Source organism: Musa acuminata, chromosome BXJ2-7 (genome assembly GCF_036884655.1).
Source record: "Musa acuminata AAA Group cultivar baxijiao chromosome BXJ2-7, Cavendish_Baxijiao_AAA, whole genome shotgun sequence".
NCBI classification, from domain to species: Eukaryota; Viridiplantae; Streptophyta; class Magnoliopsida; order Zingiberales; family Musaceae; genus Musa; species Musa acuminata.
Genome location: NC_088344.1, coordinates 1,946,121 through 1,969,739, shown reverse-complemented (window position 1 = coordinate 1,969,739; position 23,619 = coordinate 1,946,121). Strand labels below are relative to the sequence as shown.

The window sequence follows — 23,619 nt, the reverse complement described above, 5'->3', positions numbered from 1 at the left end:
CTACTACAGTCTCGACAAAGATGACCACAACCCCATTCAACAGATTTGATTCGTCCGACAATTACAATTAACCAAGAATGGATTTCGATCGTCAAAGTCGACGGTGACATTTGTCCGAAAGACTGGAGGGTGATTAGCGTGGATGAATTCTATTTCAACGAGCAATTCCTCCATGATGAGTTGCCCACATCAGCCTGTCTCTCTTAGTGCACGATGGGGTTGAAACGAAGCCATGTGTTCCTCAATAATGCTGTGATCGGCTGCCCACTTCTAGAGAGTACTAATTGGTTGGGACACCCCTTCAATCATGCATACGAAGAGCATGACTTTGTGGGATGTAATTCCATGATCGCACTAAACCTAACTTTCTTTATGTCCATTATTAGTCCCCATTTATCCCACCTTTTGATGATCGCCTAGAATCTTCTCTACACTTTTTTTTTTTTTTTTTCTCTCTAATGTTGAATTGGAGGATACAAAATTAAGATTTTCTTTCTCTGTAATTTATTTGTATCGGCATCGATAAGTATTTAAAGATTATTCGTCGAGACTGTATCTTATAAAGATAAGAAATTCTTATAAATATAACAGTATATAAGAAGAACATTGGATGGGTGAGAGTCAAAAATTAAAGGGTTTTATAAATAGAAAGTGTTGATTCAAGTTGATTTTACATAATATTCCTGATATATCCTATAATTGCTAATTTTGGAATTGGTTCTTCTGTTCCTCCCCCCATTTTGCACCAACAAACGTTGAGTTGTCGATTCATTCGATACTGTTCGAGTGACGAAGAAATAAAGTCAATGGTGTCGAGTTCATCAGGTATTCATCCGGAAAAGAATCTCTGGACCTTCGATGAAAACGGTGGTCAGGAGGTGTGCATCTCCTGTGGTTTGGTGTCATGTTTTTGACTTTTTTTTTATTGGGTTGACTTCCGGGATGGTCGACTTGGCACCATTTCTTTGACTCTGGAATCATGTTTTTACTTCTCTGCCTAATAAACACACGATCGAATTACTTCTATCCAAACACAATGGTGTTCTACTCTGATTGGTTTAATCCTTGCTGTTAATGACTCGGTCCTGTCAAATCTACAGTTTGTCATGTTCTATCAGCCACAAATTGTGAGACACTGAACAGGAGAAAAGACTGTAGGAACATTCTCCACTTTGCCTTGGACTGTTATCTCGAGAGTTGACAATCAATCAATCAATGGCTCGGAGAGCACCTTATATGTGACACCAATTTGCTCTCCTCCTCCCCCAACTCGCCAAACTACAACTTGGTCGTGCTCGATTTGTCCCACTCTCTTTCTATTTCTGGAGTACCCTCCCATGTCCTGCTCCTTTCTCCGAGAAGCTTGCCAAAAGAACACAACTTGCAGAAGCACGCCGGTTTCTACATCTCGCTTGGCTCAGGTTGGTGACTGATAAGCTCCTTGCCACTCGTACGACAGCTGCTTCAAGCTCGCATGGCTTTGCTCGATGGTGCAACCTACGGTCAAATGGACACGTTCAAATACAAGTGAGTTCGAGAACACGGCTTTGCCTGCCTTGTATTTTTGCTGATCCTGATCGCTTCTTTCTTCAGAGTGTTTGTCAGCACATGGAACGTGGGAGGGATCTCGCCAACTGATGATCTGAACTTGGAGGACTGGTTGGACACCGATAGAAGCTCTTACGACATCTATGTTCTCGGGTATCTCTCGGACACTTGGTCTTTCCCCACGATCACCTCATGCAAAAGATAACGTTGCAGGACCCTGTTGTAGGTTCCAAGAGATAGTACCACTTTGCGCCAGGAACGTCCTCGGTCCCGAGAAGAGTAAGATCTCCACGAAGTGGAATTCGCTGATAGGAACAACCCTAAACAAGTCTGAACCAGCTCGCTACCAGGTGTACCACGTCGAAGAAGGCGGCTATCGTGGGGTGAGCAATCGCCGAAAGTTCAGATGCATTATGAGCAAGCAAATGGTTGGTATTTTTGTCACACTATGGGTGAGGGATGATCTTTGTAACTACATTAGCTACCCGAGCGTCTCATGCATCGGTTGTGGCATCATGGGATGCCTAAGAAACAAGGTAAACTGTTCCTTCTTTTCTTCCATGGAAGCAGCTAGCTAGCTAGCAGTAGTTCGTGTGACGGAGAACTGAAACTTTTCAGCTGTGCGCTAAGCATGCAGGGTTCCGTGTCCCTTAGATTTTGTTTGCACGAAACCAGCTTCTGTTTTGTATGCTGCCATTTGGCTTCCGGAGGGAAGCAAGGCGATGAGGTGCATCGCAATGCAGATTTCATGGATATACTGTCGAGGACCCGCTTCGGCAGTGATTCTTCTGTTGATTTGCCTACGAAGATTCTTAATCACGAGTGAGTACAACCCCAATCCTTCTCTCTTTTTTTCTTGGTTCTTTTGGTTTAGAACAATTGCTTTGTAGCTTGTGGATCCATCCATTTGGCATATAGCATTCCGTTAAGAGCGATGTCGCAATTCATGCAGCCGTGTAGTGTTGTTTGGAGATCTGAACTATAGGATCTCGATGACAGATGGCAAGACGAGGTCACTGGTGGAACGAAAGGAGTGGAGCGTCCTGTTAGATAGCGACCAGGTAGTACTTTTACCCAACACATCTACAGCTGACATGACCAGTGCTTCTTAACCAGGGACTCTTGTTTGTTCATCTGCAGCTAAGATTTGAGTTATCTGAGGGACGAGCATTCGATGGTTGGAACGAGGGTGCGATCACATTCTCACCTACTTACAAGTATCTTCCGAACTCTGACGAGTATTGCTGGCATGCTCAGGGAAGGAAAGGCGAAAAGAGTCGTGCTCCTGCATGGTGAGATCAGTGAATCATAATTCCCGCGTCAGATCTCGACAACTGAGTGGAACGAAATGTGACGTGCCTGCTGGTTTTTGCAGGTGCGATCGAATACTGTGGCTGGGCGAGGGACTGAAGCAAAACCGATACGAGCGATGCGAGTCGAAGTTATCAGACCACCGAGCGGTGCGAGCAGTCTTCACCGCGGAAGTCGACGTCCTGAAGCTTATGAACCCTTTGGATGGATTCTTTTTGTCGCATAACTTTGATGATATCGTTGATATAACACGTCGAATGGAAGAACAAATTTGATCACCCGTGCATTCTTCTTCGCCTTTAGATGTATTATACGCAACGGGGAGACTGTTTCATCGACTTTGATCGATGCTAAAATGATTCTAATGTGTTTGGAGCAACCTGCACAAAGAAATATGATCTCTTCTAAAGATTGCAGTCAACACATATCCATTCTGATTCTTTTCGAGATAATATCGGAAGCAGCAGAATCAACAAATTTGATTAAAATATCCAATGCATTTATCAAAGACGTCAAAGTCTTCACCCATTGGTTTCGTAATACGTCCAAGAAATTTGAATTGTTTTGAATGATTGCTGGAACTATTGAGTTGAAATTGAGTAGATTCCATTGGAATCCTAACACGAAGGCAAATAAACTTCATCAAGAAGCAATTAAGAAGCATAGCTAATCCATCCTGTGTTAAGGTTTCTTCACGAGACTTCCAAAAGCATGTAACCGATCCTTTGGCATCATGAACAGTGGACCCACTTAGCTTGTCTGCCGCATCCTTCTCGAGCTTCGTTGCAAACGTGTCTTGGACTAGCTTGGTCGAACACCAGCACTCTGAAACTGGAACCAACGACTTGATCCGTCTTCTTCGATCGACCCACGCCAAGGATAAACATCAGACTTTAATGGCGCTGCTCCAGTCGTTGGAAGAATAAAGATTGTGGCTGGGCATCTCCACAGTTCGCAGCTCGTCAACGTCTTCCACCTCCACAAGCTACCAAAAGCATGAAGAAAACAACGGAAGTTGACATGTCGATGCACCTGCGCTTGGCTTGTTGAAGGAGGAGATCATTTCCTTCCACCTCCATGTTCATGGAATCAAATTTGTGGTGGAGGAAAGGGTCTGAGATTTGCATCTACCTACCGACTTTAAGGTGGGGTTCTCATCCCGCTTACATCTCTTTCCCCGAATTTATTTTGTGGCCATGAATCAGTAGTGCTGGCACCTAAACATGAAAACGATCACTGTGCACGAGACATGATTCACACGGTCATCATGCCTTTTGATTTCTAGGAGGCCACTCAAAGTTGTGGCTGAGGTTGGTCTGTGGGTCAGCAAATAGTCTGACTAATAAAACTCAATTATGACACAACAACTTTACTGTAGTAAATGAAATTAAAGATGTTAGAAGAATATGTAAACTTGGTTCAACACTTGTCGACGATACGGAGACACGACTTGATGATATATCGTATTCGCTTGAGCGTACGTTATACTCATGTGATCGATACATTACCCAAATCACTGTTCTACAAACTCAATATTACAATACCAACAGGGATTTTGACTTTGTGCTAACGAGGGAGCCTACATGATCGAGACAACGTCTAGAAATCTAACCTTATAATCATAGTTTTGATGATTCGAAGACATATGCTCTTATGGTTGAATAATGATAGGACAACTCCATTAATCGATCGTTTTCGACATTAATCATGATCTATGTTCAACGATTGACCTAGCACACTATAAAGACCACCAAGTGCATATAATTTTCCTATTATATTCTTCGAACCTAATGCTAGTTTAGGCATCTAAATGACTTTTATTGGACATGTTCTCCCTATAGTTTTGCAATATTGTCTGCCAAAACCAGTGAGAAAATAGTATCTTAGCATAGTAGCTAATAGTGTTTTCTAAAGAGTTATGATTAACTAAGTTTACATTAGGTATCAGTTTTGTTCTTTTGTGATTCTAAAAGAAGAAATGAAGTTTTGTAAGAGATGAGAATGAGTTATGTTGAAGGTTTAATTTTGATAATGTTTTGTTATGATAAACACAAATCCACCACTTTTTAAGATAAATAAATCATTTTAGCACAAGCTGATAAATGACAATTTTGAAGCAATTGACATTATCCACCATTGGATTCCCAAACTCATTGATATACTAATAGATAAACATATACCAACACTCCCAGTGACCTCAAATGGTCTCGTAAATTGAGGTAAGACTGAGCCTCAGATTAGTACGTCTTTTAAGGTCCATTTGAGCCCTCAGTTATTTGTGAATCTTGATCAAAGAATTCCAGTGAATAAAGGGGATTCTGGCATGATTGAGATCGAAGCAATCTTATCAAGCAATTGGCAGATAGAAAACTGAGATCATAGCAACTCATTCCTCTGGTGAATGGTTATCTTTATTTACATTGTGATCTAATTAGTGCCCATTTAGCTATAATGTGACAGCCATGAGAAGCTATACTTCATGTGCAGTCTGATTAGTCTTCTGAATTCATCTTCTATGACTTCTCTACTTTCTAAGAAATGCATTTATTAAGTATTTACCGTGTGATTTATGAAAGAAAGAGAGAGAGAGAGAGAGAGATTCATTTGCCTTGGTGGATAGCAATCTTGGCTTGCTTTGAATCTCATTCACTTTTTAATATTGTTAATAACAATTTAGCATATCTAATGCTGGAATTTATGTGATTGTAACATAGCTTCATTTGGGACTATACGTTGTCATCGTAGCAATATCATTATATCTAGACTTGCTGGTATTCTCCAAAACATAGTGGAATTAGAAATGCCTTTGTTTTTTGTGCTTTTGTTAGGGTTAATAGCTTTTCAATGTGTTGAATGGATATTTAGCTTCAAGATGACATTACTTGAGCAAGAATAACAAAAAAAAATTAATATTTTTATTTATTTTTATATCAATAGTTTCAAACCATTTCGCATATCATATGATTTTATCTCGATTCAAAAATACCTCGGAATAGAGATGACTTCGACACTTATAGGAACTCATGCAATACTAAATCAACTGAAATTTAGATAAATATGTTCTTTATATTCTATCGAGACTATATAATTGTCTATTTATGGAGCATTTAAGTCTTTTCATTTTGGATTTTAGGAAGATCAAGTTTTATTACTACACTTTTCATCTTCAACTTCCATGGTTGAGATGTTTTAATTTGGAATGAGTAGTTTCTAAGTATCATCATAATATGATGGCATTATGATATTTTGATTTTGTTAACTGCGGCTCTTTATAGAATTGCTGATTTTTTAGCGTTGATACAATTGTTATGTCATGCAAAAACCCTTAATGCTAGGGGAATGGCGTACATGTAGTTCCGTGGAAAAATCAGGGGTATATCAGTCCGATCAGCTCGATTGAATCGGCCTTCCCCTTCCTTAGGCCGCCACGTCGGGGTTTGACTACCGAAGCCCACACAGATGACGGCTCCGGAGAACAACAAAGGTCAGGGTTCCAGAAATGCCCCTCCATCTCCTCTTTCGCGGAATGCGCCTCTCCCTCGTCGAAGACAACCCAGCTTCTGGTGATCACGGTTCCGGAATCGCCCCCTGCTTCCTTGTCTTCTCGTTCTCCTGCCTCCGCCTCCTCTTCTGCCTCTGTAACTGGAAAGTCGTCGACGAGCAGCTGCTCTAGTTCGGCCATGTCCTCCTCGGAGATGGACTGCACCGCAGGGGGCTCCGCCGCGTTGAGGACCCCGAGCGAGCGGCAGAGATCGAAGTAGGCCGCGATCTGCGAGTTTTGCGCCGCCGCCCGCCGCAGCACCCTCAGTCCAAGCGTTCCCCTTCGTTTCCTGTCTTCCGATGCTGGACTCCGAGTGGTCTTGGAGGACTTGGAGCCGACGATGCCCGCGAGGAAGTGAGAGATTCGGTCGCAGATGCTGCTGTAGACCTCGAAGATTTCGATCGCTACCCAGTCCATGGCCTCGAGGATGAGCCTCACGCGCATGCCGTCTGCGTATGGACGGATCTGCAACTGGTGGTCGAGGAGGGCCTGGAGGCGCTCTAGCTCCGAGAGGTCGGCGTCGGGCTCCGTCTCCTCCTCGTCACTTGGTCTGGCAGCAGGGATGGTCGTAAAGGTGGCGCCTTTGACGGGCTTTTGGGCGTAGAAATGGGAGCGGTAATCGAGGAAGCGGAAGTAGGCGCAGACGAAGGCGGAGAAGCCGGAGGAGGAAGACGAGCGGTCGCGGAAGTCCGAGAGGTCGAACGGGAGGCGACCGAGGCGAGCTGTGGGCGGCGCGTCGTCGGAGCACCGGAGAAGGCCGTGGGCAAGAAGGAGCGACTTGAGAGCCACTGCCCAGGAGCGGGTGCGTTCGGCTCGGCGGGCGATAATCCACATCGTCGGGTTTAGGAACGAGGAGGGGGCGGCGTTCGCCCACCCGAAGACGCGCCGCGCGCTCTTGTAATCCACTGAGCGCTCGTCGTGGGTCGTGGCCCGGATCACCTCCGCCTCCACCTCCGCCCTTCGTGGACCACCGGCGAGGTGGTCGCCGCGGGCCTTGGTCATCGTCGTCAAACAGAGGCTCTTTTTATCCTTAGCGGCCGCCGTCACGCGACGCCACCACTCGCCCGGCGACGTCATGGGGAGTGATCGCGGGCGAGAACCAAAGGAAAGCTTTTTACGAGGAAAGCCGGACTAACCCAGCTAGAACATAGCTGTAGGTCTCCTCTTTTCTCTGCTGAGCATGCTGGAAGGTGGGAGGAAGGAGAAGAATGGAGAACGGAGGGAATGCGGACGGCAGGAAGAATGGGAGGGTAGAGAAGACGATAGAGAGAGGAGGAGAAGAAGAATTGATCGGCGGAGGAGAGGGGACGGGCTGTGTCACGGTTGTCATCACATCACGTATCGGCTGGAGTTACCTATTTGATGGCTGCTTGACTGTCGCTTCCCTAAGCAACATTTAACGTCTCTCAATCTGATGGTGAAAGCCTTAAGCTGGGAGGATTAATCGGCTTTCATCAAAACCATCATTTTGATTCTCTCCCAACTCAAATTGCATGAAGAAATGCTTCAGGAATGTGCTCAGATAGATGTCGTCAATGTTCTTATTTAGCTGGATGATTAGTAACAGCGAACATGCATTTGTATCATAAGAGCAGTAGTAGCTAAGATGAGATGCATCGCATGAATTCTCTGATCAAAGAAGATGGTGATCCATGGGACCTTTGTTGCCACGATCAAACTGATGACAGCCCATTGGGCCCCAAGTAGAAACCAAGTTCATTTGGTCTAATAGATTGGATGATAATTCAGTTGATCGGGACTAATTAGTTATATTTAACATTATATTAAGATCTTTATACTTAGAAAAGTGAATATTTAGTTTCATTGTTTCAATAAAATCAATCTTTCACTATTTATTGATAGTAAAGTTCTAAAATCAAATCTTTATAGAATAAATTTATATTCGTAATATTATATTTTTCACGTGTCAAAAAATGAAACTTAAATTATTCGAAGATAATTTTTTAATATATAAAATAAAATTTGAATGAATTGATTTTTTTTTTTTTCCTTTGGTGTATCCATACATACGTATCGCCCACTTCTTGCTTCTTCTTATACTTAGGAGGCGCGTGCGTGCGTGCGTGCGTACCTTTACCGAGTCTTACACATGTACACATCTGTTGGGTTACCGGTCGTCTTATTCTTTGCGCCTCCTCTTCTTCTTCTTCTTCTTCTTCTTCTTCTTCTGTTGAATAAGCAAAAGTTGCGGCCGACCTGCCCCCACGAGGGCTCCTCTATTGGCACTCCCTCCGCTGTTTTCTTCTCCTCCTTCTTTTTCTTTCTCTTCTCGGGGCGGAGACGACTCAGAGAAGGAAAGGGATCTATGTCTTCCGCCGCCACTCCACCTGCCCAAGCCACCGACGACGGCGGCGCAGTTCCACTTCCTCCTCCGCCTCCTGCACCACCGAACTATTGGTGCCACGAGTGCGACATGAGCGTCGCCCTACTTTCTTATACTTCTTCTTCCTCCTCCGCCGCCCTTTTCTGCCCCAACTGCCATGGCGACTTCCTTGAAGTGATGGACCACCACCACAACAGCCACAGCCAAAACCCTTCCCCCCTTCCTTGCCCTCCTCCTCCGCCTGGTCCCCCATCCCTGTCCCTTACCCTCTCTGACACCGATTCAGATGACATCGATGAGGCCGACGCCGACGACCGCCGCCTCGCCTCTGCTGCCTCCGCCCAGTCCTACCTCCGCCGCATAATGGATCACCTTGCCGCGGCCGATGACCCCCCGCCACCGGTCCCAGCCGCCCGCCGTGGCCCTTCTCCAGCCCCGGCCGCCTCCATCTACGCCCTCCCCACGGTCCGCATCTCCGAACCCGCCTCCTCCCTCCCAGCGTGCGCCATCTGCAAGGACGAGTTCCCCCTTGATTCCACTGCCCGACGGCTTCCCTGCTCCCACCTCTACCACTCCGACTGCATCGTCCCTTGGCTCTCCCTCCATAACTCCTGCCCTGTCTGCCGCTCCCGTCTTCCCTCTTCATCGTCCTCATCGGACGGGTCCAACGCCCTGAATCGCCCGACCCAGTTCTCAGCCCAGCTCGAACGCTTGTTGGAGGAGGATGATAGCCCGGCTTTGACACTTCTGCGGCAAATTGGGAGACGGTGGCACATGGCGGCTTCAGATCAGCCTTCGGCCTTGGAGACATCGCCGACACAGATGGCGCAGCTGGGGGCTGGACCAGCTAACAGTGGGGAGACTGTGTCGTCGGAGTGGCCTGTGGAACTCAGTGAAGCGTCTGTTGGAGGAAGGGTGGATGATGAAGGGGACACGATGATTTCTGCGAGTAGGGAGAACTACTTTTTTGATTGACTCATTGTGGATTGGCTTCTGCTACTAAGTTCGAAAATTGAGGTATGGTTGACTCTCTATGTTTGTTGCTCTTTGTGGAATTTTACTCTTTTTGGAATTAGGGAATTTGATAGATGATAATACTATGGGAGAGCGTGAGACTACATATCTCGTTTAGTTACACAGAGCTTAGGAGAGAAATTGATTTTCTTATCGAATGTGATTTATTCTTTCCCTCCAAAATTGGAGCTTGGTAGAGAAAAGTTATATGTGCTATTTTTTCCTATTTATCCAAATAGGAGATGATAAATTGCTGACTCTTCTTAGCTTTTTGTAGGAGAGGAGAAATAGTCTACCCTTCTTAGCTTTCTATATCATTGCTCTTTTTTCCTCCCCTCTTTAAGTATCAAAGGCGTTAAGGTTAAATAATATGATAAAAATATGTTCATTGTATGTGTTAGTTCCTTAGGATCTCCATGTACCACGTTGGAAGTTAAATTGATAGTAATGTTCGGTAGCCATAGATCAATTATCTGTCTACTCAATTTAGAGTTGGAACAAATGATTATAACTTCTAATGTTTGACTACCTGTCACGACCTTAGCTGGAATTGCCTAAGGCGTGCGGCACCCTTGCGGCCAAAGATGCGAACTTAGCTTGCGTTGCCTAAGTCGCGAGTCACCCGTGCGGCAAAGACGCGAACTTAGCTTGCGTTACCTAAGTCGCGCTTCGCCCTTGCGATCTTGCTCCGTAAGGATCAGCCCACTTTGTAACCTCTCGCAGGTCCCGAAGGACCTGTAAAAGAGAAAGAGAGTTAGATCGAAAGAACGAGCAACGGACAAGTCCCGAAGTCTCGCGAAAAGGAAAGCTTTACAAGCAATTCGTCGAACACCTTGTGTGCACAAGAGAAAAGAGGGAGAGGGAGAAAAACAAGGCTTTCAAGGATGAACGAACAGCTGCAAGCCCACAAACAGCCGCTCACCTGGTCCCGGGCGCAAAACCAAGTTCCCGTAAAGGTCACGTGCGAACTTGCGAAAGAGTGTTCAACGCCCGGTATATAACCGAAGCCCCATCCAGCCATGTGCCACCCGGGGGGTTCCTGGGGTCTGAGCTGGCTGACATTTTGGTGAGCGGAGGCAGCTCTCCGCTCACCTCCCACGGCACGCGAAAACGGAGCTGGTTTAGGCTGTTTTGGGGCTGTTTTGCTCGGTTCGGTGAACGGTCGCTTTGCAACGCTGCAGCTTGTTCGAACTTACATATTTACAAGCAAAATGACCCAAAACCATGAGAAAACATGCTGCCAAGCAGCTGTACATGCGGGTGTGAGCGACGAACGGTTCGTTGAACGGAGTTGTTGCGGGTGCGCGACGACTGTTCGTGACATTCTCCCCCACTTAAACTGTCGACGCCCTCGTCGACGCTTGTTGGTAGTTGTTGATGACTTCTTCTTCATGTCGCAGGGCGTCTTCAGGCTCCCAACTGGCTTCAGTTCGGGGAAGCTTTCGCCACTTCACCAAGTACTCTGTCTGCTCCGCTCCGTTGGGTAGCTTTATCTTGCGATCCGCCAGAATGGTTTCCACTCGCTTCTCGTAGGAGGCTGTGATGGGAGGTAGCTGAGTTGGAACACTTCGAGAAGCATCTTGCGGATCCGAATGGTAGGCCTTCAGGTTGCTGGCGTGAAGAACGTTGTGAATTTTGAACCACGCCGGCAGCTGCAACTTGTAAGAAACATTGCCTACCCTGCTGATAATTGGGAAGGGCCCTTCATACTTCATACTTACGCACCAATCCTTTGTGGACTCTTTTCCTGAAGAATTGGAGTGATGCTGGTTGGAGCTTTACCAACACCAAATCGCCAACTTTGAACTCTTGTGGTCGCCTTCCCAAGTCTGCCCACTTCTTCATCCGTTTTGCCGCCTTCTCCAAGTAAGCCCGCGCAATATCGGCATTTCAATGCCACTCCTTTGCGAAATGGTAGGCTGATGGACTACTCCCAGTATACCCAATTGCCATAGTGTGCGGAGTCGACGGTTGTTGTCCTGTGATAATTTCAAAGGGGCTCTTGTTGGATGCAGAGCTCCGCTGCAAGTTGTAGGAGAATTGGGCGATGTCCAACAGCTTCACCCAATCTCGTTGATTGGCACTCACGTAGTGCCGGAGATACTGCTCTAAGAGCGAATTTATTCTTTCAGTCTGACCATCCGTCTGGGAGTGGAGGCTTGTAGAGAAGTATAACTTTGACCCCAACAATTTGAATAGCTCGGTCCAGAATCGTCCCAGGAATCGAGCGTCTCGATCACTAACGATATTGTATGGGACTCCCCAATACTTCACTACACCCTTCATCATCAGTCTGGCCGCCTCTTCAGCTGAACAGTGTAGGGGAGCAGCAATGAAAGTTGCATACTTTGAAAACCGATCGACCACCACAAGTATCGATCCAAGTCCCCCTACAGGTGGCAAGTTTGATATGAAGTCTAAGGAAATGCTCTCCCATGGCCTTTCTGGTACGGGCAACGGCTCCAAAAGTCCCACCGGCTTCCGCTGCTCCACCTTGTCTTGTTGGCAAGTAAGGCATGTTCGAACATACTCCTCCACATCAATCCCCATCTTTGGCCAGTAGAAGGCCCTCTCCACGAGAGCCAACGTTCTGTGAATGCCGGGATGTCCAGCCCAAAGGGAATCGTGACACTCTTTTAAGAGTTCACGCCTTAAATTGTCCACTCGGGGAACATAAACCCTATTCCCTTTTGTGTAAACAAGTCCCTCCTGGACCCAAAATCGTCGTGCCTTGCCTTCTTTGATGAGCTGCATCAGGATAACTGCCTGGGGATCACTATACAGTCCATCTCTGATTCGGGAAAGGAAGTTGGAGTGTAACTGACTTGCTTGGCCTCTGCCCTCTAGTTGTGCAGCGTTCACGCATTCCACTTTCCGACTCAGCACATCGGCCACGACATTCGCCTTCCCGGGCTTGTATTTCATTGCCATATCAAATTCAGCCAGGAAGTCCTGCCACCGTGCTTGCTTTGGGGAGAGCTTCTTCTGAGTTTGAAAATAGCTCAAGGCGATGTTGTTTGTCCTCAGCACAAATCGCGACCCGAGGAGGTAGTGTCGCCAAACCCGTAGGCAGTGGATCACCGCTGTCATCTCCTTCTCATGCACTGGATACCGCCTCTCTGTCTCGTTGAGTTTGCGGCTCTCGTAGGCCATCGGATGACCTTCTTGCATGAGTACTCTACCAATAGTAAAGTCCGAAGCATCTGTATGGACTTCAAAGGGCTCTTCATAGTTTGGCAATTTGAGCACTGGTTCTTCCAGAACAGCAGCCTTCAGATCTTGGAATGCTATCTCACATTTGTCAGACCACTTCCAAGGCTGCTCCTTCTTCAGCAACTCCGTCAGTGGGGTTGCCCGCTTCGAATATCCCGCAATGAAGCGTCGATAGTAGTTGACGAAACCAAGGAAGGATCTCAACTCTAGCACCTTCTTTGGAGTTCGCCATTCCGCAACTGCTTGCACCTTCGATTTATCCATCCGAATGGAGCCATCACCGATTCGATGCCCCAAGAATAGAATCTCAATTTGAGCAAAGTAGCATTTCTCCCTTTTTACGAACAAAGTGTTCTCCCTGAGAACCTTGAAAATCGTCCGCAAGTGCTTGACGTGCTCCTCGAGCGTTTGGCTGTAGACGACGATATCGTCCTGGTCACACAGGTAGTCTTCGCTTCGTCGCCTTCAGCAATGCGCACCTGCCAATACCCCGACCGAAGGTCGAGTTTTGAGAAATACTTGGCCTTGCCCAGTTGATCGAACAAGTCCGCGATGAGCGGGATGGGATACTTGTTCTTCACTGTTACTTTGTTGAGGGCTCGATAGTCGACGCATAATCGGAGGCTCCCATCTTGTTTCTTCTGGAAGAGAACTGGAGCTCCGAAAGGTGCTTTTGAGCTGCGGATGAGACCACCGCTTAGCAGTTCACCTAACTGCTTTCTGAGTTCTGCCAACTCTGGCGGGGGCATGCGATAGGGTGGTCTCGCTGGAGGCTTCACTCCTGACTCTAGCTCGATACTGTGATCCACACCTCTGCGTGGTGGAAGAGTCTTCGGCAACTCGGGTGGCATAACGTCTTTGAACTCCTTCAGGACATTCGCCACCATAGCAGGTTCTTGAATGGCCTCTTCGTTGAGTGGCTCTAGCTTCATAGCAGCCACGAATGTCAGTTCGCCTTTTCGCACCCCTTTCTTCAATTGTAATGCCGAAATATGTTGGGGCTCCTTGGTTCCTCTCCGAGAGACGGGAACCACGCAGGGGTCATCGCCTCCCATCATACATAGGGAGTTCAAGAACGGCATCGGCACCAACTTCGCCGCGTGCATAAACTCCATTCCAAGAATCACTTGGAAGTCGTCCAGTGGCACGGCCATCATGTTGGTGTTTCCGCTCCAAGTCCCGATTTTGATAGGAACACCCTTCGCCAACCCGGAGATTCGCCTGGCCTCCGAGTTCACCGCTTTCATTCGGCTTGGGCTCTTCTCCAAGGTCAACCCAAGTCGCTGTGCTTCGCGATCGGCTATGAAGTTGTGGGTAGCGCCCGTATCCACCATTGCACGGGTCGTTTGGCCATTTAGCTTAATATCCACATACATCAGCTCGTTACTTCCTGCTTTTTGTGCCTTCGTCTTTATGTTCTCCCCCACTTGACCCCGCATAGCGTTCAGCAAACGCATTGCTCCCATTCGGGGTCCTTGCGACTCCTCATCGTCGCTGCTGGATTCAGAACTGCTTGAGCTAAGGGCGACAGCTTTGCCCTTGTCCGATCGGGGAGGGTGGATGGAAGCCGTCAATGCATTGAGTGCCTGTTTTTGTGGGCACTCCCTTACCATGTGCGGTCCTCCGCACAAGAAGCATCCTCCAGGTTTTGAGGCCTTGCCTTTCGGGTTCGGCTCTTTGTGGGAGCTCTTCTTCTTCTGTTCGCTCCCGAGCTCCTTCCCTCGAGAATGTTTTGGAGGGCGATTGCCTGAAGACTGTTTCCTTCTCGTTGGGTCTTCAGAGGAAACAAAGTCGGTAAGCCTTTCTGCAGCTGCAATTGCCCCGACTACATCGGTAACATTCCTTCGATTCAACTCCTGTTGAGCCCATGGTTTCAAACCATCAAGGAAGCTGAACAACTTGTCCTTCTCGGACATGTCCTGTATGTCCAGCATTAGTGCAGAAAACTGCTTCACATAGTCTCGGATGGTGGTACTTTGGCGGAGTTGTCTCAATTTTCTTCTTGCGACGAACTCTGTGTTCTCCGGTAGGAACTGAGTTCTCAACTCCCGCTTCATGTCTTCCCATGTGTCGACTCGACACCGACCTTGTTGGATTTCCTCCCAACAAGTTCGCCACCAAAGTTTCGCATCTCCATTCAGATACATTGTTGCTATAGAAACTTTGGTATCTTCAGAATCGGGCCTCGTAGCTCGGAAGTATTGCTCCATGTCGAACAGAAAGTTCTCGAGCTCCTTGGCATCTCTGGCCCCTCCATATCCATGGGGCTCAGGTGCCCTCAAATTTTGTGGCGGTGCAGCGCGGGTGTTGCCTCCTCCCGCATTTAGCGTTCTTGTAAGCATGGCCACCTTTGCAGTGAGTTCCGCCACAACATCTTGTAAGTGCTGCACGGAGTCCTTGGTGTCATCAGACAGTCGGTCGACTAGGGCCTCGACCTTGTCGATCCTGGACTCCGCTTCCTCTTGCGAGCTCTCTACCCCAACAAGTCTTTGTTGGCCATGGTAGAGTTCCTCCATGCTCGCTTCCAGAACATCCAGGCGGGTTTCCGCCGTCGTGAGTCTCTCCTTATGACTCTTTTTCCCAGTTAGCGCACCAGATTGCGCTTCCTCCGCTCGCGGAGAGTTGCCAACTTCTCGATCATCCTGTTCGCTGCCGCGATCCTCGTGAGCGGCTCCAACAGCATGAGAGCGAGTGTGCACATGCAGCCCACCTGCGGCTGCTTGGGGCAAGGTTCCGGCTTGCCCCGTCTTGCTTGATTCGCCACGATGCTTTGCCATGGCGAAATTGCGAAGTTCGTTCGCTGTTCGATCGAAGAGCTTAACCTGGCTCTGATACCACAATGTCACGACCTTAGCTGGAATTGCCTAAGGCGTGCGGCACCCTTGCGGCCAAAGACGCGAACTTAGCTTGCGTTGCCTAAGTTGCGAGTCACCCGTGCGGCAAAGACGCGAACTTAGCTTGCGTTGCCTAAGTCGCGCTTCGCCCTTGCGATCTTGCTCCGCAAGGATCAGCCCACTTTGTAACCTCTCGCAGGTCCCGAAGGACCTGTAAAAGAGAAAGAGAGTTAGATCGAAAGAACGAGCAACGGACAAGTCCCGAAGTCTCGCGAAAAGGAAAGCTTTACAAGCAATTCGTCGAACACCTTGTGTGCACAAGAGAAAAGAGGGAGAGGGAGAAAAACAAGGCTTTCAAGGATGAACGAACAGCTGCAAGCCCACAAACAGCCGCTCACCTGGTCCCGGGCGCAAAACCAAGTTCCTGTAAAGGTCACGTGCAAACTTGCGAAAGAGTGTTCAACGCCCGGTATATAACCGAAGCCCCATCCAGCCATGTGCCACCCGGGGGGTTCCTGGGGTCTGAGCTGGCTGACATTTTGGTGAGCGGAGGCAGCTCTCCGCTCACCTCCCGCGGCACGCGAAAACGGAGCTGTTTTGGGCTGTTTTGGGACTGTTTTGCTCGGTTCGGTGAACGGTCGCTTTGCAACGCTGCAGCTTGTTCGAACTTACATATTTACAAGCAAAATGACCCAAAACCATGAGAAAACATGCTGCCAAGCAGCTGTACATGCGGGTGTGAGCGACGAACGGTTCGTTGAACGGAGTTGTTGCGGGTGCGCGACGACCGTTCGTGTTAGTTCATTGTATGTGTTAGTTCCTTAGGATCTCCATGTACCACGTTGGAAGTTAAATTGATAGTAATGTTCGGTAGCCATAGATCAATTATCTGTCTACTCAATTTAGAGTTGGAACAAATGATTATAACTTCTAATGTTTGACTACCGGTACTCCGAGCATTATTCTTTGCCGATCCCAATTATTTTTTTGAGGATATTGATAATCCTATGTGTTTGAATATAAATATGTAACAGATGTTCTTTATGATTTATGCAAATTTACTTGCAAATTGTACCAGTGTTTGTAGCTTCTATGTTAAGAACATGAAAATATTTGGAAAATGGCGATGGTAACTGAAACTCATTGCAAGTACTCTTCATACACCTGATATCAACAGTTGGCCTACCATGGTTCCCTCCAAATTAATCATTTCTAGTCTCCTTGTTTGATGTCATTGCTATTGTTTTACTGGTATGACCGTATATTCAATATCATGAACAACTGACTTAAGAAAAGATGATTGGAAGGAGTCCAAATGGTCATTAGAGTTACTATTTAACACTTAACCAAGATGTATGCAGGTTAATGGTGAGGAGTTCATTTTCTTCCGACATGATAAAGATATGCAACTTGGCAACAGATTGATGAGAGAGAATATTTTTTATATGAAGGAAAAGATTTACTTTAAAATGAAAAATTGTGAGACATTGAAGCAATTAACGAAGTCGATTATCCTGAAACATAACTTTTTGCAATATTGAACATTTGTATTTTTTTCTAGGAATTGATCAGGATGCCTTAAATTGTAAAGGATGGTGGAAGGGTTCCTAGAGTGATGCAGTTTTGATGTGAACCTATTAGTCTTATCAGTGATTATATAGGCCTTAAACTTTCAGCCAAAAACATTCTTATTCCCATGTGAGATTGGGTAGTTAGAAGTCCTGGTCAGTTGCTCACAACATGAGCTACTAGGATACCTTGAACTTGGAAATGTCAAGGATTAAGGACCTTGAAACTCCAAGTTAGAAAACACACAAGCATGAAACCCCTAAACCAAACTCAAAAAGTGAAATCTATATTGGAACTTGAAAATCCTAGGTTGGAATTTGATCTCTGTTGGAACTTGGATCGATGCTTCAAGATTTTTAATTCTCTTATGGAACATGACCTTTGAAGACTTGCAACCTTACGACCAACTTCCATGAAGTGTTGGAAGAGATTTGGGAGTAAAGATAGTTTCAATTCCCTCAATATTGACTCTGTAGTTTTCTTTTTTAGAGTTTTTTAATTCGTGGTGTTTGGTTCAGGATTTTGGAGGGTTAAATTGGTGGTTAAGATAATCCTCTCATCTCCCTTTGCAAGTTATAATCCAATTATTTATCTATTTTTGCAATCAAAGAAAGTATGAGGGTTACAGTAGTTAGTCATGTTGATTATCTTAACCTTAAATCGAGCACAGATCAACAATGGAAATAAGAAAATCATTCAACTTTTGCTTGGCAGCCACTCTATTGTATATTGTTATAGAACAATCTATATGGTCTTCCATTTTATAACATATTAAACTATGGATAATAACACTTGCAGGTTGTCCACATTGGTGGTGCTGAGCAGATGAATTCTCCATTATCCTATAAGTAGTCCATTTTTATGGGGTGTCCTTCTTCAACAACTCCGGAGAGTTACCATAAGATCAATATACTGCACTTTTTATGTACATATGAACTGATTAGGTTTGGAGATCAATGTTGCCAAAACTCTTCTTTTACTGTTCTCTTGCCAAGGTGTTTGGTAGAGAATGCCAATTATGAATCCTCATTCTTTCTAGGTCAGCACTTTGAGATGCCTAAGTGCCTAACGATGGCATTGGATTAGGTATAATTAAGTCAGAATATAGCATAAGTCCCTCCTATTTGTTGGAGCTTTAGGTTTGTTTGGTATCTCACTAATGAAGCTGATGATCTTATGTGTAATAGGACTAATTTGCTAAAAAAATTTTGCTAAGTTCCTCGGCTAGGGTTTTCCAATGACATGCTTCATATCTCATGTTAGGTGGGTATTTCATGCTTACGGAGAGGAGGGAAGGCCTTAAAAAAGTTCCATTCTTTTACCCTTATACGTGAGGAAAGTGGGACCATTGGTTTCATCCTTATGAGTGGTCTAAATTTTTCAAGGAATCAGACGAATGTTTTCACAGTTAGAAGTGAGGAAAATGTAGAATGTTTATGAGATGTTCATTTGAATTTCTGGTCAATTGTATGAAGTAGAGTTTTTGATATCCCTCTGACCATAATAAACCTTATGAGGAAAATTAAAGTTTGCGAGCAATTCTGATAAATATATATGAAAGCAAAACAAGAGAGTAAGCCCAATTAGTTCCTCGCAAGAAGAAGAACTAGAAAAACATCCTAACTCTAAAAATCTATTATTACTCCTGTTGGGGGGCCAAGCTATAGATTGACACTATTTAGTTAATGGAGAGAGGAAATACTAGACGTCAACGATTTCTTGTTAGGAGGAAACTAGGAAAAAGATAACAACGCAAAAGGTCATTATTCTCTCATTTTCACATCTGTGAAATGTGAATTTGAAGGCTTAGATTTGGTGATATAGTAATTGTGTTTCTAGCCAGTGGAACTGTAGAATATTCTACATTATGATGTTCATCTCTTAATTTGAGCTGGAGACAATCAAACAACATTGGACTCCTGTTGCTGATTTCGTACAATGGTTGAGGCTCCCCATTGCAGTGGCTAAACCATGCACTTGATATGGTGGTGGCCTGGTGGGACCCATCAGGGTTCTGTAAGGAAAAACCTTGATGTATTTAGCCAAGGGAACACCACTCTTTTAAAATTTATATTGTACTGTAATGAAAACTTTACTTTTAACTTTTATGAATATGGTATCTCTATGTTCCAGAATCTTATAGAGATGATAAGAAGAAAGGAATACAAATCTTATAGAGATTCGGACTAGTTCACATGCATTTTCTCTAAGGATTTTGCACACAATGGATTTATGTCTATTATTACCATATTTTAACATGCACTCTTCATATATTGCACACAATGGAATTCAGTGTGGATCACGATTCACACTGACATAGGTAGGTCTTTTGAAAGAAAAAGGATAAAATGAAGAAAAAAAAATGAGGGAATGGAGGAAAACCAAGCAGATCTGTACATATTTCTAAAGTATGTCTGTTTTTGCTTTCATAAAGACCTCTTCTCTTCCAGCTTGGACTGTATGGAGCCACTGCATGGACTGATTCCAGGATTTCGAGTCATTTGAACCCTAAAGGTTTACAAGTGGTTGTTCTCATAAATTGTTGGAACAATTAAATAATTAAAGAAGTTCAATATTTAAGAAAAAGTCAATATGTGTGCCAATGCTTATGTATTTTATACCTTGTTTGCATAAAATGACATGCCTAGATAGTAAATACTTGTTTGTAAGCCTGGTATAACGCAAATACACTATGAATTTTCTATAAATTCTTTACTGAGGTAAATGGTACTTGTCTAGTTCAAGTATTATTGTGAAGCTAAAAATGATACAACTTTCTATGTTTATGTGGAAAATGATACAAAATTTGGTCATTTACTCATTGGTTTGTTGCTACTAGTTTTGGACTTACCATTACAAACTAAAAGAGGGCATGTTAACTTTTTCTTTTCAATTGGATAGATAGTGGCATGCATTACTGGAATTGCCTATTTAAGCCAGAAATTTATTCTTTGATCATGTCATTTGATTGGATAAGTGATGATTGGAGCATCTAAAACATTTGTCTAACTTAGACTGAATAAGTTCCCTTTCTTTGGACCAAAAGTTCTTGAGACTTGTTACATGTGGTTCTTGCATGAACATTTTGTCAAGTATGGTTAAATGTCTCTATGAGGACTTCCAATCTTAAATCTTGGAGTCATAGTCTTTCTTATGGCTTTTCTGACATGATGTTGACAAATATATGCTAAAAAATAGCAGGACTGGCTTCCTAATCTTGGAGAACATTCATAACTTGAATTTTGGGTAAAAATTATACAGTGACTTTTACTAAAAATAACTCATGTGGTAGCTTGGTCTGAGTTGTCCCTGAAAGTTGTTATAGATTTCGTTATATACTAGACACAAGTTTCTAGTCTATCCTAGGAGTCCTCAGGGACAGCAAGAATTTGTTCAAATGACCACTTTTGTCCTTTTTTTTTCATTTTCTTTTTCGGATATGGTTTTTGGATAATGACTCATTTTGTAAATGCAGTAGTTCATCTTTGTGTTACAGATTGAGTGAGACAATGGCCTATATGCTTTTAAAGAGGACAACTAATGGCTAATCTTAGATTATCTTAGATGAATCCAATTGTTTGCTAGTTTACTGAGGTAATAGAAATTGGGGTATCTTCATGTCTACATTTGGTGTAGAAAGAAGAAAAGCCAGCTCAACGTTTCTTTGGTTTTTTCCCCCTGATTACTATCTTTTTTCTCAGTGATACTCTTTGATGCTGATTAACTATAAGTCTATAACTCTCACCTTATATCTTGCTCCTACTCTGTGCACTATTAAAGGTTAGGCTTAATTGTTTTTAAGCTTAGTAATGGAAATTTAACATAAGGTCTGATGGACCAGTTTTTGGATCTTCACCAGTTTGTAAGATTTGTAGGAATTACGACTTCTTAATATTTGGAATTGTGATTTCACCTGTCTTGAACTGCATCACATGTATTAACAAGTATGTCAACAGTTTGTCTCTAACTAATCTTACAGAAATATATTCCATTCACATTATGGATGATCCGCTGATATATATGATGCATTTTTGTTGATTCTGTTAATTTTCTACCAAGTGTTTTAGAAAGAAGCTCCAGGTTTTGGGGATAGTGATAGATATAGTATGATACAACACAACCTGCGGAGAACTTGGGTAATTGCCTCATCGAGTAGGTTAACTACCATCCTGGTGAGGAACCAGCAGCATGGTCAATTCTTACAAAGATGGAAAAGCAATGTAGAAATTGTCTTTTTAACTTTTATTTATTGATTTGTCTTGAAATGAGAGCAAAAACAGCTGATTGTTACAGATTTCATTAATCAATTACACATTTTATCGAAGTACCTAAGATCTATGAAACCAACTTCAAGAACGGCACTGCCTATTTGATATTTGCGACTCTATCATATGTTATGAATGCTGGGACATTGTTTCATGGCCTAATATATTCTTGGCAAATACTAAGCACACATTTGTGTAGTCTATGTTATCACTTTGCATCTTGTGCTATTAGACCAGCAGCATACAGGCAGCAGATGGCAGCTGACTGCCTGGTTCTGATCAGGATTTTATAATTACAACATTTTTTATGTACAATCATTCCTGAGATCCCAAGTTTAATCTATCCTCATCTTAGTGCTAAAATGAGCTGTGAGAGTTGTGTAATTCTTTATTAGGATTTTCCAGTATCTCATCTTTGTTGCTGAGTGCCTGTTTCTTGCATGCCATGTTTGATGCACTAGCACTTAGATTTGCATTCTTGCGCTTGAAAGTATCATTGAAATAACTTTCCCTGTTATAGCTTAATGGTTCTTGCATAATGGCTGTAAGTCCTAACTCTTTTTTTTTATGCTCTCCCCTTGTTTTTGCAGTTGTAGCTGTTAGAAAAGTCAGCATCGACCATCTATATCTTACCGTAATGGTTGTATAATTATGATTGTTCTGCGTGATGTTCCTAGCGCAAACAAAAGACCGATGTCAATGATTGCCCTGATCATTTGTAGTTTTGTACAATTCTTGGACCTAATGTTTTAATCGACAGTGTACAGGTTATGTTTTTCTCCTCTATTGCGGTGATTGTACTCTGCAGTTTCAGGCATAAAATTGATCGTGACCACGAATGTTATGACTTCCAGTTGGGAACTGATGAGGCAAAGGTGTTTGCAATGACCGAGGGCAACTAGAATAAGAACCGTCTCAGGTAACTGCTATGCAGCCTTTGGTCTTTGTGATTACATCGTGTGGAGAATTGGAGTGAGATTGTGATAGATAATAAAACTTGATTTATTTGAGAATTATTTTTGAGGTGCAACAGTGATGGATGGAAACTGAGACACACAAGTCACGGAGGATGAATTGGTCATCTTGACCATATCATTTGTTACACTTCTGGATGAAATAATTTTGGGTTACTCAAAAGATGTTCTGTAGTTGGATTGGATCGTGTTGTTGTTAAATGATGTTTTATGGTCGGGTTTGATTTCATCGTGATTAAGGGATACTTCATAGTCAAATTTGGTTGTCATTATCGAAATGGTGTTTCGTGATAAGGCTTGAGATCGTATTGTGATCGTGGAAGGCTTCTTAGTTGAATTTGGTCATGTTATCATGAAACAATGCATCGTGGCTTAATTGATAAGTAGATTTGATCAAATCACTATTGAATCATGCTTCACTATTGGGTTTGGTTACATCATGTTCGAGGGACATTTCATAATTAGATTCAACTACATCGTCATTTGTTAGGGGAAATTGTCGTCGATATTTGAGTCAACTCGACGTGGTCCAAATTCAAGGGTGCAGGAGTGTTCAAGATGGTGACTAAGGAAGTTTGTTAGGGGATTAGCTTTTATTCCTGACCTTGGAGGGGATAATTTGTAGCTGTCCCAACATCCCTATTTTGACGTTTTGTTCATATGTGTGACAAGGGGGAGACAAGCTCGAATGATCTGCTTTAGACTTTTTATCCATGCTAACATATAAGTGGTGGAGGGTGACCTGGACCATTTCCTTCCATGATAGTTTCTACGTGGTGCTTATGTGTCATGTGATAGTTAGTTGTTAATATATTTCCTATCATTTATCCCTCTCTTGTGCTTCAGGGCTCTTATTAGAGGGGTACAGAGTGCAGTATTTAATTTATCCGATATGCCCATTGCCAACCTATCCTTTTGTGAGGTTAAAAGGACACGTTGGTCATGTGAGGGTCGGGTTTTCCTGACTCATATGCCTCAAGCATATTTCGCCCTATGACACATTAAC

General features: G+C 44.1%; 3 protein-coding genes across 5 annotated transcripts; 2 read left to right on the top strand and 1 right to left on the bottom strand.

The window, feature by feature from the left end:
* The first annotated feature begins 1,261 nt into the window (after positions 1-1,261).
* On the top strand, positions 1,262-3,280 carry LOC103991135 (type IV inositol polyphosphate 5-phosphatase 9). The gene is made up of 7 exons (XM_009410495.3): positions 1,262-1,527; positions 1,594-1,701; positions 1,775-2,084; positions 2,186-2,370; positions 2,501-2,609; positions 2,689-2,840; positions 2,924-3,280. The coding sequence occupies exons 1-7, from the start codon at positions 1,475-1,477 to the stop codon at positions 3,132-3,134; spliced, it is 1,128 nt and encodes a 375-aa protein (XP_009408770.2). The 5' UTR covers positions 1,262-1,474; the 3' UTR covers positions 3,135-3,280.
* A 2,814-nt stretch (positions 3,281-6,094) lies between these two features.
* On the bottom strand, positions 6,095-7,968 carry LOC135616140 (putative clathrin assembly protein At1g25240). Its single transcript, XM_065115323.1, has one exon. It carries the CDS (start codon positions 7,475-7,477, stop codon positions 6,227-6,229), a length of 1,251 nt encoding a protein of 416 aa, XP_064971395.1. The 5' UTR covers positions 7,478-7,968; the 3' UTR covers positions 6,095-6,226.
* A 544-nt stretch (positions 7,969-8,512) lies between these two features.
* LOC135616568 (E3 ubiquitin-protein ligase RDUF2-like) lies at positions 8,513-22,425 on the top strand. 3 transcript variants are annotated; one of them, XR_010488390.1, is made up of 3 exons: positions 8,513-9,761; positions 18,173-18,318; positions 22,230-22,425. XR_010488390.1 is itself a non-coding variant. In XM_065115891.1 (2 exons), exon 1 carries the CDS (start codon positions 8,727-8,729, stop codon positions 9,717-9,719), a length of 993 nt encoding a protein of 330 aa, XP_064971963.1. In that variant the 5' UTR covers positions 8,513-8,726; the 3' UTR covers positions 9,720-9,761; positions 18,173-18,417. The 3 variants fall into 3 exon arrangements, 2 of the variants coding, with proteins under 2 accessions (XP_064971963.1, XP_064971962.1); XM_065115891.1 differs by lacking the exon at positions 22,230-22,425 and having other exon boundaries at positions 18,173-18,417; XM_065115890.1 differs by lacking the exon at positions 18,173-18,318 and having other exon boundaries at positions 8,514-9,761.
* The last annotated feature ends 1,194 nt before the right edge of the window (positions 22,426-23,619 follow it).